At 38.6% G+C, this 17,511-nt stretch overlaps 1 protein-coding gene and 1 long non-coding RNA gene across 2 annotated transcripts in view; one reads left to right on the forward strand and one right to left on the reverse strand.

Annotated features, from left to right (window-relative positions):
• LOC138354721 (uncharacterized) overlaps nucleotides 1-17,511 on the forward strand; it is a 416,665-nt gene that overhangs the window by 82,281 nt on the left and 316,873 nt on the right. The gene's annotated exons all lie outside the window — the stretch shown is intronic.
• Nucleotides 1-17,511, reverse strand: part of r (carbamoyl-phosphate synthetase 2, aspartate transcarbamylase, and dihydroorotase rudimentary) — a 112,609-nt gene that overhangs the window by 60,068 nt on the left and 35,030 nt on the right. The window contains 10 exon segments of the mRNA XM_045759862.2: nucleotides 2,057-2,161; nucleotides 3,863-4,014; nucleotides 8,303-8,501; nucleotides 10,103-10,321; nucleotides 11,795-12,002; nucleotides 12,352-12,551; nucleotides 13,848-14,023; nucleotides 14,303-14,434; nucleotides 15,280-15,439; nucleotides 17,002-17,124. Coding sequence (XP_045615818.2) covers nucleotides 2,057-2,161; nucleotides 3,863-4,014; nucleotides 8,303-8,501; nucleotides 10,103-10,321; nucleotides 11,795-12,002; nucleotides 12,352-12,551; nucleotides 13,848-14,023; nucleotides 14,303-14,434; nucleotides 15,280-15,439; nucleotides 17,002-17,124 — 1,674 coding nt within the window.

The raw sequence follows: 17,511 nt of genomic DNA on the forward strand, positions 1-17,511 counted from the left end.
CAGAGGCTACAGTTAAGGAATTGCGCCCAGTAAATCCTCCCCGGCCAGGATACGAACCCATGACATAGCGCTCGCAGGAACGCCAGGCGAGTGTCTTACCACTACACCACGGAGACTGCGGAAATTTTAATTATCAACTCTGGACAGTAAAGTTATGGAATTGCTAAATTACGTATTCTGATCTTTAGAACATGCTGATTGAGCTCAACATAATATACAGCAGTACTTAGCTCTTGCCAATGTGCTTGACTTGATACATACAGTTCTTGACAAACATGAAACATAGCCAACCAACATATCCAACAGGCCTATATGTTGACGTTCATCAGACCTTTGACACTTAACCACCATGACCTCATTGTATTGCATCAATATGGATTTAGGGGGCTACTTCGTACAATACATTCAATTTTATCTCAGTGACAAGTACCAGTATATTCATGATAATGATGCTATTTCTCCCCACACTGCCAATTAATATTGGCATTTCATAGGGTAAAGCTGTAGGAGGCATGATGATCGTTCGAACCTATGTGCTGGGTGTTCTCAGCCATTGATTCGAACCTATGTGCTGGGTGTTCTCAGCCATTGGTTCGAACCTATGTGCTGGGTGTTCCCAGCCATTGGCTCGAACCTATGTGCTGGGTGTTCCCAGCCATTGGTTCGAACCCTCATCATGGCTCCTACGGATTTGTTCATTGATGCAACATGACAGTGTGATTACTCTGTGTATTCCATTGGGTAGTTAGCATACTTGATCCACTCCACTTTCTCATATACACTATATAAATGATCTACCAAATGCCACACAATACCTAATGCCAAAACCATTTGTTAATGACAACCTTCATTTTCTCAAAATGCTAACCCACTTATTCTAAGACAGTGAATACTGAACTCAAAGTCCATATTGGCTGACTACTAACAAACTCGCCCTTAACATAGAAAAATCAAATAGAAATAGATCGAACAATCAAATTGAATTCCGAATAAACAATACCCAAACTGAGACAGAAGGATAATTCCTTGGTGTTCACATTGACAATAAAGTGAATTTAAATTACCATATAGAATATATAAACAAAAAATAAAGGATCTAAAACCGAAAGTGCATACTCCAAAATCTGATACCTCACTCTGCCTTGATAATACTATATTATTCACTCATATCCATATCTTGCACATGGTATCTGCACCTGGGAATACACACCTAAAAATTACTCTATATAAATCAGTAATTAGAATGATAATGGACTACTCACAGACAGCATGCAGCACCCTAATTTAAATATTGAACTTACTAAATAAAAAAGACTACACACACACACACACTCAAGTACAAGTATAATATTAATCATCACCCCAAACACTTCTTAGAAAACTGCAACAGAACCCGTGGACGTAATATCTAGCTTTTATTTGATACATTTTAATCTTTACATTTTTAAATGTCAGTTTGTTTTATTCGTGTACATGTAAAAGTGTCCAAACATACGTTTACGAATTGGCTTATATTTTTGTATTACTCTTGGCGCTTTGATATTGTTATTTAATGTCTTTTATTTTAGTCAATGCTAATTTTCATTATTTACTTTCAATGCTTACAAGTAGAGTTGTGTATGAAAGAGAGAGAATGTATGTTTAGTACTACAGTATTTAGCTTTCGTGCTATTTTATGACGGGTAACATCACCCTCCACCATGGTCAGAAGTGGCGCTAGAGCTAGTAGCAGACGAAGGTGCTAGTGAGGCATTCACCTCACTATTATGAGGATTTGCCTCAGTTTGCTCTCCACATCATGGAGATCTGTGTAGTCATACGTGTGATTTATTCCCATGTTGTGTTTGTTCCCTGTTGTATGTATTTAATCAAATATATGTGATGCACGCACCTCGCTAACTGTTTGAATCCCTCAAGACAAAACAGTTGTGCATCTCTATGCTTGGATATTATAAACTAAGTTTACATGCACGTTGATATGTTTATATGCCTTTAAGGTTTTACATTTGAGAAACTACTACATAAAGCAATTTATTTATGACAATAATTATCTTACCTGAATACCATGAGTAGAATAGAAGTCAGCTGTGCCAAGTGATGCATAGAGTTTGTATCCCATTTGTGCCAGAGTTCTAACAGCTGGTAATAGTTCATTCTTGTGCTGAAATTATACAGAGACAAATATCTTAAAACTGGACAATTCAACAGAATTTAAAACAATGTATGTTCACAATACAGTACATGATACTTGTCTCAAGAGAAGAGTTAGCCCTATCCTCTACTCCACCTCCCCTACTCATTAGTGGAGAGAGGGAGATTAAGTTCAAGTACGTTTATTGAGATCATAAAATACATCTCAAAGGAACAGGGTAGCTTAGGCTACTTCTACCTCTCCTCTACTTCAAGTCCCTTAAGGGGGCACACAAATCCAGTGAGTACAAATGCACAAATCACAGTACAAGAATCACATTTAACATTGCAGGTTAAAATAGTAAACACAGCATATAAGTGTTACACTCTTCTTTCCAAATGCTTGTAGCTTTCTAAGTATTCTATCTGTCATACAATTATCACACATCCAAACAATCTGATGTGGTACACTACTTCAAAGGGGGAGATAGCCACAGCCAGCCGATGTCCCCAAACTCGGTGATGATGTAGTGGTTACTGGGTCGCCTCTCTCCAGTTTCATGTTTATTAAGCTAAGTGGTGTGGTGTTTGCCCTTGGTGGCTTTTCCTTACGCTACAGTTTAGCATGAGCCAGGTTTTCAGTGTGCTTGGAGCTGCATGTGATCAGGGTTTCCTTTCCTGGGAGCTCCCTAGCACAGCCTTTGCACTGACAATGTGTTCTCTTCTTTGGTGTGTTCAGAGCGACCCCCCAAACACACCAATGTTCTTTCACTGTTTTCTACAGAAGTATTTTTATGCTGATTTTTGTGTTATCTGCAAAAGATGACACAAAGCCGTGACTTGTATTTTTGTGTATATCTGATATGAGAATGAGGAAAAGCAGTGGTGCAAGGACTGTTCCCCGAGGTATAGAGGTTTTAACTGTGCATGAACTATTTTATTTGGTTGACTGTTACTTTTTGTGTTCGGTTTATCAGAAAATTTAATACATATCCATTTTGTGGGCTATAACTTTCTGGTCACATCTAAATGCTTTTGCAAAGTCCATGTATACCTCATCAGCATTCTGTTTTTCTTCAAATACATCTGTGATTTTGTCATAGTGCTCAAGTAGCAGCGAAAGGCATGACCTTCCCGCTCTGAATCCATGTACACTTCCCGTTTATAGGTCTTCGAAAACATGATAAAGTCTATGCTATTCCTAAGCTTGGAGTAAATAAAATGTACAATGTAATCATAATACTGTACTGTATACCAAACAGAAGCTTAAAAACTATTATCAGAAATAAACTCAGAATAATCTGAAGAAAGGAGAGTGTACATAGGATCTGGCAGATCTATCGCATATCACAATGATGTGGATCAAGCAAAACATGTATCGAACATGCAACAAAATCAGCAGACTGATAGTTGTTGTCACAGTTTAAGTACAACTAGGCCACAAATACTTTTGACATTTCATCCTGAATGGGTTTCTAAATCACATGAAATGTAGTCTAGACAAAGAAAGGGTCTGACACAGATCCAGGACACATTGAACAGTGTGGAAATTTGACCTTTTAGGAACACTAGATTTTAACCAGCACTACACAAATTGACTCCATTTTTATTATTAATGTTAACATATCTAAAAATTCTTCCACTATATACAAATTTGGAGGTGCACAATTAACTAGATAATGCTGTTGTCAATAATGAACCAAGTAAAATATATAATGTACATAAATATTACCTTGTAACTACCTATTGACAGCAAGATTGATCGTTGTGGAATAACAAAACCAGTTGAAATCATGGACTTGAGATAAGCTTCATAGCGGTTTTCTCCAAAACATGCCACTTCTCCCGTTGATGCCATCTCCACTCCCAACATAACATCAGCTCCTGTGACATAGGAAAATAGTAAATCGCACAAGGAATCACTGTTTCATACGTATCTATCTTTCACCATGTTTTGTTAATGACATTTCAGAAAGTCATCAACAAGTTGCTGAAAGATTTTCAAAGTATGAGAAATTGAATGCAAGTATAGTATACTGAAAAGCCCATTACTGTAAATCACAAAATCATGCCAAAAGAACTAATTTGAAGTTAGCTAATCTGTTAGCTAATGAACACTGTGCATGTGTGTGTGTAATACCCAAGTGGAGTTAGAGAATGAGAGCTTCACTCATGGTGCCTATCTTCCCTATAATATGAATCATGCAATATTTGAAGCTGCATCCATTATCCTCATTTAAATTGATTCCATTAGTCTATTAATCACTTCTGCTTTCTTATATTGAATCTATGGCCTCTTGTTTCCCAAGTTGTGAGATTCAATAAATCTTCCTTATCACCTGTGTTCATTCCTGTCCCAATTTTGTACAGTACTTGGTTATCAAATTACATCTTCTTTCTACTAGTTTTAGCATGCTTGCCACCTAACAGACTTACCTCATAGCTCTAGTGTTTTAGGCCCAGGAACCATTTTGTGACATGTCTGCCCGAGTTTCTTAGAATTTTGTCCCGCGTGATTATCAGGTTTCCTGCAACCTGTTTTCACTCGAACAAATCCACAAGGGCCGTGATGAGGGTTCGAACCTACGTCTGGGATGATCCCAGATGCGGCTTAGTCGACTTTGCCACGACATGGTTAAGAATTGCAACCTGGAGTGTTACTGCCCTCATAAGGCTCCTGCAGCTTCTCCGAAGCACAGACCGGGGTTTTACACAATTCCGCCCATGCACCCGGGCTCTGTCAACCAAATGTTCTATCTCTTTGCCCTTACTTATGCCCCTCGCCCCTCTTTGCCCTGTGTGTACTGTTTTCACTTGTTTCACACTCTATTTAGTTGCATTTATCTATGGTGATTTTTTCAAGGTCTTTTGTTACTCTGTGCTATGTTTGTCTTGGTGATATTGAAGGACTTGACAGTCATCTAGGTCTTTCATTCTTCCTATTAACCTGTCACCATCCACAAACGTGTTCATGTAACTGATACCATTTATGCTGATGTATACATGTGAATGAGAGTATGCACATGTGCATGCATGCGTGCCAGAGTTATTATATGCAGTATATGAAAACATTAACACTGCCAGAACAAGACAATCCCACAATGCTGTACCTCTCAAACATGGGGAAACTTACCATCCCCCCATGCAAGCAATGTTTCACACAACCCACAGGATGCATGTCACGTCACATACCTTCCATATTCAACAACCTGGCTATACCATTGGAACTTGTCCATTCATCACACTGTCTCACGAACACTATACAGCACCAACTCGAGTATCAAAACCAACTGATACCTCCAGATGTCCAGATAACTGAAAATTTGGATAATCAAATTCATACCGTATTTTTTTCCCCACAATCAGTGGGTGAATTTTACCAAGAGCAATCTGAATTTCAACCTAGTAAATGATGGACTTCTGCCATTAGAACGGATCTGTGGAGAGATTTCACCTCCTCCAGCTTATTTCCCTCATTAAGGGCCTGAGCACTTATTTTCAAAGAGACTCGGGGCCCATACTTGGGTGAAAATAAAACCACACAAACTCAAAATGAAAATAAACTAAAGAATTTTGTTTAGAAATATGCTCAATGGCTTATGATCAGAGCAATAATGCCCATTGATGCTGTAATGTTTCCTCAAACAATAGGTAAAGTTCACTGAGCAAAATTTTAACTTCAACTTACCATATGATGGAAATCTACATGAACATATCTGTAAAGAGATTTCACCCCATCCCCAGTAGATAAGATCCATCCCCCTAGAGCTTATTTTTCAAACTTAAGACCACAATCCTCAAAATGATACAGTACTGTATTTCTAAACCAGGCATATTTACTTTTGCATGCCCAGTTATTTAATATATAACTAGGGAGGTATGGTGTTGCCATCAAATTCAGAAAACCATTTATGGCATCTCCATTTAGATCTCCACTTAACCAAATTTAGATCTCACTTAATGAAACTAATCAAAACTTACCACTACCAAAATGAAAACAGTCATTCGATTTTTCCAAAATGACTTTCTCGACACCAAAAACCATTTCTTTGGGATCTTTTCACTAGTTCTCAAAGTTAAATGGTGTGGATGTTTGCTGGAACATTTGTTCAGTGGGACCATTGCTTTATTTTTATACTTTTACACAAAATGGTTGTGTTGACACTACCCACATTACATGCTCCTGACTCTTTTATTTCACTCCAACTTTCGTTCATGGTTCGCTTCAATGGCTCTCGGTTAGCTTTTCCTTTGCTACACCCGAGTGACCTTCTGAGGGGAATGTGGGGTTTGAAGTCCTCCTCCGAGTCTACACCTTTCAAATCACCTTGCATCCGATATTTATAACCAATGTGACTCTAGTTGACGAGGCCAGGTAGTTTCCTGGTATACTTGTGTGTGTGCCGTGCCAGCCCTGATTCATATGTGTTTGTGCCTTGCACCCACAGCTCGGTCGATAAAGGTTTGGCGTCACATACGTGGGGTCCATAGTTCTTGTCTCCTAGCACCCAGGTGAATGGAATACTTGTGGTCACATTAAGAGTGATTCTTATCCATAAATTCATAAGACTTCTCCTCATCATCCAGTTGTCAGGGTTAGGTGTTCACCTAGCTGGCAATGCTTTCTTTGTGCCTGACCTGTCGGTACACTGTTTAACAGCATGGACATCCAGTTTCCCAATTACTGCTGAGTGATCAAGGGCAAACAGTTAAGGATTAATGCCTGATCAGTCCTTTCCCCGCCAAGGCTCAAACAAGACAAAATTCACTAGTTATAATGACTGGTACTGTATATAAAGTTTAGCTCTTGTTGTTATTACTGTAAAGGCTACTCTTAGTTAAAATACCAGTTTGTTTTATTTGTGTTACATTTTATGTTTCATTTGTAAGTGTTTGAGAGTATGTTAAGTTGAATATTAGTAAATGTGTAAGAATCATATTTTGCATAAAGCTTCCCGCACATTCTTATGAGAGCAGCGTCCCTGCATTCCACGAGGACAGAGAGAGCCAAGATTCCATACACACGGTGTGTGTTGTGAGCTCGTGAGGAGCCCACCTCATTGTGTGAGGTTATTGACCTACAGTAAATCTGAGTGACTGGAACACTGTTGTTATAATGGTGAATGACAATTATTCTTCGTTAGTGTATTAGCCCATTTACTGTGTTTTAATAAATGTAATGCATGCACTCCGCCTGACTGTCGAGTCCCACTAATTCAAAAATATAATACCTGCCCCACATGGTTACTTTTGTGTTTGAAGAATTTATAAATGCATATTGCTTCTACATCCCTGTTTTAAAGTAATGTACCTATACTGTAAATAAGAAAGTAAGAACGGGTTTTGTTAGTCTGTACTAACAAAGAGTACGGCTTTCAAGCTCATGCTCTTACATAGCGAGGGAACTTTGATTGCATGGGCCACAAGTCTCGAATCAGTTCAGTAAAGGATCTTCATTTATATTTAGCACAGTTCTTTCTCTGTGCAGTTGCACCTGGAGCCCTCTTTTCTTACCAAGGGTTATTCTTCCTCCTGTCTTGTTGTCTGCTGTTACAATGCTACAATGTAATGCTACACCCAAGTTGTTTACATTACTTTTCTAGGACACAGTGGCTGATTTCTATGTGCCCTGTCCCTGTGCAACTGGTGGGATGTCTTGAATCACTCACTCTTCTTGCTTTCTGCCACCACCCCATTAAATCCCCTCCTTTACCCTGATGCTGAGATTAGCTGGGCTCTGGCAGTGGTGGGCTTGCTTTCAGCCTCTTTACCAATTTGTCTGTCTCTTGTCTGTCAAGTGCACACCTCAAAAGAGGAAAAGGGGATGGTTTTGATGTGCATCTCATGAAGAAAGGACGGGGCATGAACATACACTTCACAGGGATGTTGCTTTAATAAATAATTTTCCGATATTTAATAAATTAATAAAAGGTTATGATGACCATACCGCACACCAGAAGATGAGACAATGGTGTATCAGTCCGTCCTGGACCATTATCATGCCATGTATTGTAATGGTCCAGGACGGACCGAAAGGTCACAGTCTCCTCATCTTCTGGTGTGTGGTTCGGTCATCATATCTTCAGCCACGTTACTGTAACTCATCATCTGCAATAAAAGGTTACTTTTCTATTTAATTGTAAAAAGTTAACTGGTATAGTGAAAGTCTCACCAGCAAGACGAGAAAAGCTGAACTGCGGGACTTTGACACCAACACGTCCAACACCTCGAAGAACATGAGTGGGTGTGACCTTCTCACCAACAATCACCTTGGTAGCACAAGCTACAAAGTCAAAATCAAGAGTTTTGCTTACAAATGGGAAGGACCGTGACACTCTCAAGTTTGTTTCTATGACTTTCAGATGATTATCCTGTATGGAAAAAAGGAACAAAACATTAATATAAAAACTTCATTTCTTAATGGCATCTTAAGCTACAAAACATCATCAATTTTTGTCTATTACACATAACTGTACATAAATGTTTACTATAATATCACAACTTTAAGGTTACATAAGAACATAAGAACAAAGGTAACTGCAGAAGGCCTATTGGCCCATACGAGGCAGCTCCTATCTATAACCACCCAATCCCACTCATATACTTGTTCAACCCGCGCTTGAAACAATCGAGGGACCCCATCACCACCACCACCTTACGCGGTAATTGGTTCCACAAATCAACAACCCTGTTACTGAACCAGTATTTACCCAAGTCTTTCCTAAATCTAAACTTATCCAATTTATACCCATTGATTCTGTTAAAATTTTGATTTATTGGGCAAGAAGTCAGGTTAGTTAGCTACACCTGCAGCTGCTACTTGACCCTGGCTGTGAAAACTTGGCCCTTTTTTTAATATGCACACACACATACTTTTGTGCCTTTCACACTTCCATATATAATTTCACACATTCTTACACAAACTCCATGCCTCACTATCATTCATTAAGCCTGATATTGAAAGGTTAATAAACCATTTCTCAAAGATCTGCCATTACTGTTAATTAAGTAATTATACAACATTTTTTGTACAGACCTTTTATACTTTATTACAAAAATACGAGTGATTAAAGGCAAATTGTGCCTGAGCAGCACATGCTTGGATAACTTGTGGCCACTCCTATTATTCGTTTTTTGACAGGTGCATGGCCCTGGTCATCGGTACTGAAGATTCTTTTCGCTTTAGTCCCGCAATGAATATATTCATTTTGTTATTTTTCTTAATTTACCCAAGGGCCACCATCTATAATGGCCTTGTTGTCTACAGGAAAGGCAGTGGCATGTCAAATGCATGTTAAAACATGTTATTATATTATTATTATTATTATTATTGTTGTTATAAAGGTCACCCCCCCCCTTCCCCACTCCATTATTCCTGATGATTTTTTTACAACTAAATTTTGAAATGGAGTACTGTACTGTCTTTTCACAGTTTCGGTGGTAAGGCAACTCCATAGGTTCACTGCCTTTTATGTGAAGAATAACCTAATGTTTTCTGATAATTATCAACATAACCTTGACCCTATATCATAGGTTCCATTTGATCTTCAGATTTAAAAGTAAATATAGGTCAGCAGTGATTTAAAACATCCACCCTTTACTCTCAATTCACTCAAGTATATCACATAGAATCATAATTTCCATCTTTAAGTAAAGTTAAAAAGAATATCGCTTAACTAGGGTCCCAGGAGTGTAGTCGATTTTGTTCTCAACTCATAATCGAGAATTCTGGGTTCGAACCCCAGATGGGACAGAAATGGTCCATGGCATTTCCTATCGCCATGGACCCTGACCACCTAGCAGTAAGTAGGTACCCAGGAGTTAGTCAGCTTGTTGTAGGCGGGGAAGGGAGGGGTGGGGAAGAGTAATTCGACCTTGAGGGGGCCCTCGATATAAGCCTAACATACATATAAACACATACATTATATACATAAGAACACTTACCATAGCTAAACATTATTTATTAATTTACCTTGGCAATTAATTGCATGTTAAATGGTCCATTGACTTCAAGAGCTCTTCCAATAGCAGCACAGATGGAGGTAATCTTGGCCAGGGTTTCCGAATTTAAATCCTGTGGTGGTGTGACGAGAGTGGCATCCCCAGAGTGCACTCCGGCATTCTCAACATGCTCACTCACAGCCATACACACAAGCTCTCCATCTGCTGCTACTGCATCTACATCAATTTCCTGAAAATAAACAATTATGAAGTGACAGCACTAAGCCGGTATGATTAAAGTAAATACAAAAATCAAAAAACAAAATTTGAATTAAAATATTCTGCATATAAGGGTCAGATGTCAGCTATACACATGGAAAGTCATTTTTATTAATCTGCCAGAAAAATAGTTTTTCTGGCAGTGGGGATCTATAAATGCTTCCCACTGATGCTACAATGGTGATACAGTGCCAAACTTCTAGGTGACTTAAAGAGATGCAGGGAGCAGTGGCACTATGATAAAATTGTCAGTGTATTTTAAGTCCGACCACCAGGGAAGCACTCACAAAGTCAGCGGAACAACCACTGATGGTTATAAGGAAATATCAATGTCTCAAAATTACCAAAAGAACTTCCCAAACAATGTAAACAAACAATCGAAAAATCATGAAACTAGCGCAAGCTCGTTTGTGCCACCCCCCTCCCCCCTCCTTCCTTTCCTTGTTTGAAGGGAGGAGGGAGGCAGACAGGGTCAGCCGGCTGCTCCACACTCAGTTCTTTGCTGATGGCAGACAGTGTGTGGTGCCCTCTTTGGCACTCTGGCTCCCATGTTCTGCTTCAGCCAAGTTGTAGGTTTTTCCAAGTTGTGGGTTTTCTGCCTTTGTAGCTAATCCAATGCATGTTTGTGCTGTGTGAGTCAGGAGTATAGGGCACTTCCAGCTACATGAACAGAATTTCTTCCCTGTGTGCTCACTAGTGCTGCCCTTTTGATGCCAGGGTTCTCTTCCCTAAAGTGTTCGGGGTTCACTCCCTCCAGAGGGCCTCCTCACTTGTGGTGGTCCTTGCCCTGGATAAGTCATTTTGTTTTTGGCTTTCAGTCTTCCCTGGGGTTGGGAGCAAGTTTTGGCTGGCAGGGTGCACTGGGATTCACATGACCTAACGACAGCATGCCGAGGTCGGCCTTCTTAGCCTCAGGCGAGTTGGGTAGGCTGTGTTGATGAAGGTATGCAGGTAACAGAAGAGTTTGTGGAATTGACACCAATAAAAGGAAATGCAACCAGTGCTGATATCTTCAGATTTAATTGTATTACTCATGTCATATTTAAACAAATTTTCTTTTCGAGATTACTGGTAAAACATGTTTTGTACAGTGATCTACTTAGAGCCATAAATATATTTACTGGACTAATGTTCAAATACATCTTATACTACAAGACCTAAAAGCACCTCCCTTTGAAAGGATACAAAAGACAAAAAGCCAATACAATTTGCCTATACATATGCACTTCTTTTAACTTTAACTGTGTTAGTAGTGTGCGCAAGGTGCGGATGAAGCAGAGAGTGGGCCGCAGGCCACATATGGAATGGAGACAGGGAACATATTTCACACCCCTCCTATAACTATGTTAAGTCATTGAATAAAATTTTCAATTAAATGAATAAAAGATTTCTACCTTTATTAACTAAGAACACAAAAGTTTATCATTATTCAAATGCTACATACTTTAGCCTCCAAGATGAATTTCGAAATAACAACAGGATGCTCCTTTGAAACAGCTGCTGCCTGATTGAGGTAGGTCTCTAAGTCTTGATGTGAGTGAGCCACATTCATCGCTGCTCCAGAGAGAACATACGATGGCCTGACAAGGCAGGGGAACCCCACCTCTTCACAAAATGCTTGAGCAGAGTTTAGATTTGTTAGTTCTTTCCATCTGTTGGAATAAAATTCATCTATAAACAACATTGAAGTAATTGTTTTATTATACTTGCAAAGTTGGTAGGGAATAAGAAGACAGTGCAGATAATGACTAATTTGCAGGACTCTGAGCAGTGAAATAAAGACTTATTGAAGCCCATACAAAAGCCCATGAAGCCCATGTATCTACAAGTCATACTTGTAGATGCAATCTGCCATAAAAATATATTCAAAGTTAATATTACATAAAAAATAATTATAAAACAATTACATATGAAGACTAATCATTTTCTAATAAGATTAAAGTACAAAACATTCCTATACTTTAATCAACAAGGGCTATGATTCACTGCTGTAATACTCACTGCGGCTGGGAAATACCAATGCGATCCAACATACGAGAGAACTTGAATCTATTTTCTGCCCCGTCTATGGACTCTGGCGAGGTGCCAAGAATGCGGGCCTTCTGATGATGCAAGTCCATAGCAATATTATTGGGAAGCTGTCCTCCCATACTCAGGATCACCCCTCGGGGGCTCTCGAGGTTGTAAATATCCATAACAACCTGACATGTAGTCAGAAATAATACATTAAGCCATTTTTCATACAAAATTAAATTTAATTTTGTATTTCTTTATATATATACAAGAGTTTATCTTTAAAGTAAAGTGGTGGGTGGGATATGTGCCTTGAAAGTTGTGTAATTTTGAGTGTTGGATTTGTTGTGTGGCTGTGTAGTTATAGTGGCAGTAGCTTCAGTGTTGGAGGATAGTTTTACTAGTTGTGCTTACCTCCAAATGTTTATATTTGTGAGATTAGTTCTCTTGCTCCAGTTTCCTAGCTACTTTTACATGGTACACAGAAATTTGCCATTCAGTTTACCCTACCCAACCACTTGGGATGGATGGTAAAGCGACGGTCTCACTTCCTGCAGGTCGGCGTTCAATCCCTGATCGTCCAAGTGATTGGGCACTATTCCTTTCCCGTGTCCCATCCCAAATCCTTATCCTGACCCCTTCCCAGTGCTATATAGTCATAATGGCTTGGCGCTTTTCACCAATAATTCCCTTCCCTCAATTTCTTACCAATATTTCCTCTAGAGACTGTAAATGAAGGTGACTTTAGCATATTCCACATACTGAGCATCCTTACTGCATACAAGTGATTTTTTTCACTTTTCTCTGGATCATCTGTGCATTCAGCTTCACCATGTCCAATTTTCTCTAAATTTGTAAAGGCTCACCGTGTCCACCTTGTCTATTTCCATCAATATTTTGTACATAGTTATATTCCCTCAGATCAATCTCTACTTCAAATTATTGGATCGAGTTCCCTTAACCTGCCTTCATGGCTTGGACTTCTTAGCTCAGGTACTAGCCTTTGAAGTTTTGGAACCTTGTTTTAGTACTTCACTAGAAGTTTATTCTATGCCGATACTACTCGCCTAGTTGTGGTTGTGGGGGTTGAACTTTGGCTCTTTGGTCCCACCAGTGTTACATAATCTAGGATTGATCTGACACAAGCTATAAAAATCGTCTCTAAGGAATGCTTGTTGAGGCTTTTGACTATTGTTCTTAGGTTAGCTAATCAAGAGAACTAATATAAAAACTAATATAAAAGTTAATATGAAAACACTGAGTGCATAAGTTCGAGCCCTCATCAAGGCTCCTGTTGGATTTGTTCATCGATATATCACGTTAATGTGATTTCTCTGTGATAAAAGCTATTATTGTGAGTAAACATATAATGTCTACCCCTACTGGTCTTCTTCCTATTCAAATACCTGCAGCTGCCTACCTCTTAATTAACCCTTGCAATAGACCATCTTTTTAAACTATTATTACAAAATAGATAATCTCACCTCAAATGAAATTTCATCAAAGTAAAGTCGGTCACACATGTCATAGTCCGTTGAAACCGTTTCTGGGTTATAGTTCACCATAATGGTCCTGTGGCCTAATTTGCGGAGTGTTCGAATACACTGAACTGCACACCAGTCAAACTCCACAGATGACCCAATTCGATACACACCTGATCCTGTTTGATAAAAAAATAATTACCATTGAACCAATATTAATCATATTAGTTTAGTCAAAACACTTAACAGTACAGCATTACATAGCATCTGAAATTTCAACAATAAGTACCAAGCAGCAAAATAAAATATTGCTTCGAGTCAATATGATGAGGCGTTCTAAATACTGAAGTGCATTGTATTTAGCAGAAACCTTTTTGGAAGGCGATATGAAAAGGAGGCATCCCTATCAGTGGGACCAAATTTCTGCACAAGACAAAATAGATCATAGTGAAATGTACCTAGAACCATAGTGGCCCCTGGAGGGAAGGCAAGGTCATGACTCTTGCCGCAGTAAGTAAGGTAAAGGTAATTGGTTGTTGCTGGCCACTCGGCAGCCACTGTATCCACCTGCTTCACCCCTGGCAGTATTCCTGAAGGAGAGACGTGAAGCTCATTATATGTTAGTACATAACTCTAATTCTAATGAGCTCAAACTCATTTAACTAACATTTTCATCCTTAAAAAGTAATTATGACGAGCGACTGTACCGGAGTATTGTAATGATTTCGTTGAATACATACACCAATGCTTTAACAAAATCTCGTACATGATTTTGCGCATTAAGGTTCATTATCACAGTTCTGTAACTCAAAACAAAACTATTACTTTGCATTTGTAAAATGTAATCCAATCAGGGACAATATTTGAAAATATTCATATGTGCCATATATCATGTAAGTATTCATTATAAATTTGGACTGTAGAAAATGTAAAAATAATTTATGGAAAATAATTAATAGATTAGATTGTATCCTGAATTTTCTTTGTTACATATAATTTTATCTTATACAATCTAATCATTTTTACCGCAGGTGTCAATTGCCCAAATCTTGAGGGGCTGCTGCATGTTCTATTATCACTACAACAGGTCAAGTTTACACAAAATTAAACAAATAAAAACAAGAAAGTTAATCTTCTTGACATCTGCTGGTGGCCTATCAACTTATTTCAAACAAATTCAATGTAAAGATAAAATATTTAACAAATGTGATGATATATGCACGTCTCTGAAGACATTCTGGTACAGTGCTACTTGTGTACTGCAGTGTATCAAATAATTTTTTTGACTTAATAGATTTTGACCTCTGTGAGTTGGCCACTTTATCTTATCCATAAAGAATTTATCCAACATGGCATCTTATTAAAAATGCACCTAGAAAACGATAATTAGGAAATTAAAATGTGAAACAGGAATAAATTTTCAGATGCAACTAACCATGTTTTTCCCTGAGGGCTCGAACAGCAAGTTCAGTGCACTGAACAGCTTTCCCAATCTGCTTATCAGAAAACCCAAGCTGCTTTGCTCGATACAGAATTGTTTCATCGAGTTCTTCGTCGCCGAGATTTTCCAGTTGATCATACATAGAAGTAATGTTCTGAAGAGTGAAAGATATTTCTGGTCAGAGGATTGTGACAGCTAACTACAAAGCCAGGGGTACAACCGGGCTATGGTGGATATGTGGGGCCTGCAGGCTGTTCCAAGCAACAGCCTGGTGGACCAAAGTCTCACAAGTTAAGCCTGGGCCTCGGACCAGGCTTGGGGAGTAGAAGAACTTCCAGAACCCCATCAACCAGGTATGACAAGTACCACATAATAATAATACTTAAAATACTAACTTATTACACATAAAATATAAGAGTTATTCAGCATTGCAGCTAAATATCTTTAATCATGCGACAAACGTTAATAAATTTTTGCACAAATGAATAAATAAACAGTTTAGCTATCACAATAATACCAATAATAATAAAATGCCTCATCACTACTCCATTTCTCCAGTGTTAGCCTGTACAATGAGGTACTACCTGCAGTGTTAGCCTGTACAATGAGGTACTACCTGCAGTGTTAGCCTGTACAATGAGGTACTACCTGCAGTGTTAGCCTGGACAATGAGGTACTACCTGCAGTGTTAGTCTGTACAATGAGGTACTACCTGCAGTGTTAGCCTGGACAATAAGGTACTACCTGCAGTGTTAGTCTGTACAATGAGGTACTACCTGCAGTGTTAGCCTGTACAATGAGGTACTACCTGCAGTGTTAGCCTGGACAATGAGGTACTACCTGCAGTGTTAGCCTGGACAATGAGGTACTACCTGCAGTGTTAGCCTGGACAATGAGGTACTACAATGAGGTACTACCTGCAGTGTTAGTCTGTACAATGAGGTACTACCTGCAGTGTTAGTCTGGACAATGAGGTACTACCTGCAGTGTTAGTCTGGACAATGAGGTACTACCTGCAGTGTTAGCCTGGACAATGAGGTACTACCTGCAGTGTTAGCCTGGACAATGAGGTACTACCTCATTATTGAAACAAGTTAGGTGAGAAGGTGGTGGAGGCCAAAACCGTCAGTAATTTCAAAATGCTATATGACAAAGAGTACTGGGAAGATGGGACACCATAAGCACAGCTCTCATCCTGTAACTACACTTAGGTAATTACTACCTGCAGTGTTAGCCTGGACAATGTAGAACCTATTGTATAAGCTTAGTCAATATCAATGTCTCTAGCTGAAGATTTCACAAATGCAAGACTTGTATGAGTATTCACCAGGCATTGATCTTTGCCTCAATATCTCCTAAAGGTTAATCAGGTCTATTACTGTATACATAAAAACTGTATTAAACATTTGGTTGACATTATCTCAAAATAACCAATATACAAGACTGGAATAGACAGATGGATAAGAGAAATAATATACTGCAACTATTTTGCGGTGAAAACATACCTTAGAAAAATAAAGACAAAACAAGAAAATCCTTCACATGTCACAAGCTTCCAGTCCTCAAGGAGGTCACTGGAGATGGTGGCTGTCAGGTATACAGTATTCAATTAAACTCTGAAAACAGAATTCTCTCCTTAAGACTCGGTATTCCAATGGATGATATTGCGACATTAAATATTTTGAATGAATTTAAGTTTTTATGAAGCAGACTTACTTTCATCTTGTATAGGAACCACTTATCTATTCTTGTTAGGTTATACAGTTTATCGATATCCCATGCTTGCTTGAGGGCAGCAGCTAAGACCAGCATTCGTTTATCTGTCGGTTGTCGTAGTTCCTGCAATAAAAAAGAAAGAAGTCACAGTTCCGCCAATAATAGTAAAATTAGATATAAGATCTACAGTAACGAGGGGTAAATAAAGCTATATACAAGCAAATTAAGAATGGACAAGAATGTCTAGAACAATATTTTATACAGCTAGAAAAACAGGTGGTATTACAAACTTTGTCTCCCTGTATTTATTAGAGAAGACTTGGATATTTTACATGAAGGTGAACTAATCTATGTACTGTATATGGTGAAAAGAACAAGTTAACCAGTCTAATGGTTACCAGGGAAAAGTTATTATGCAATTAGAAAAATCTAAACCCAACAAGTCTTCAGGACCAGTGACATGTTCAAAATGGAGAGACACTAATGTATATAAAATTATATAAAATGCAC

Source organism: Procambarus clarkii, chromosome 64 (assembly GCF_040958095.1).
Source record: "Procambarus clarkii isolate CNS0578487 chromosome 64, FALCON_Pclarkii_2.0, whole genome shotgun sequence".
Lineage (NCBI taxonomy): Eukaryota > Metazoa > Arthropoda > Malacostraca > Decapoda > Cambaridae > Procambarus > Procambarus clarkii.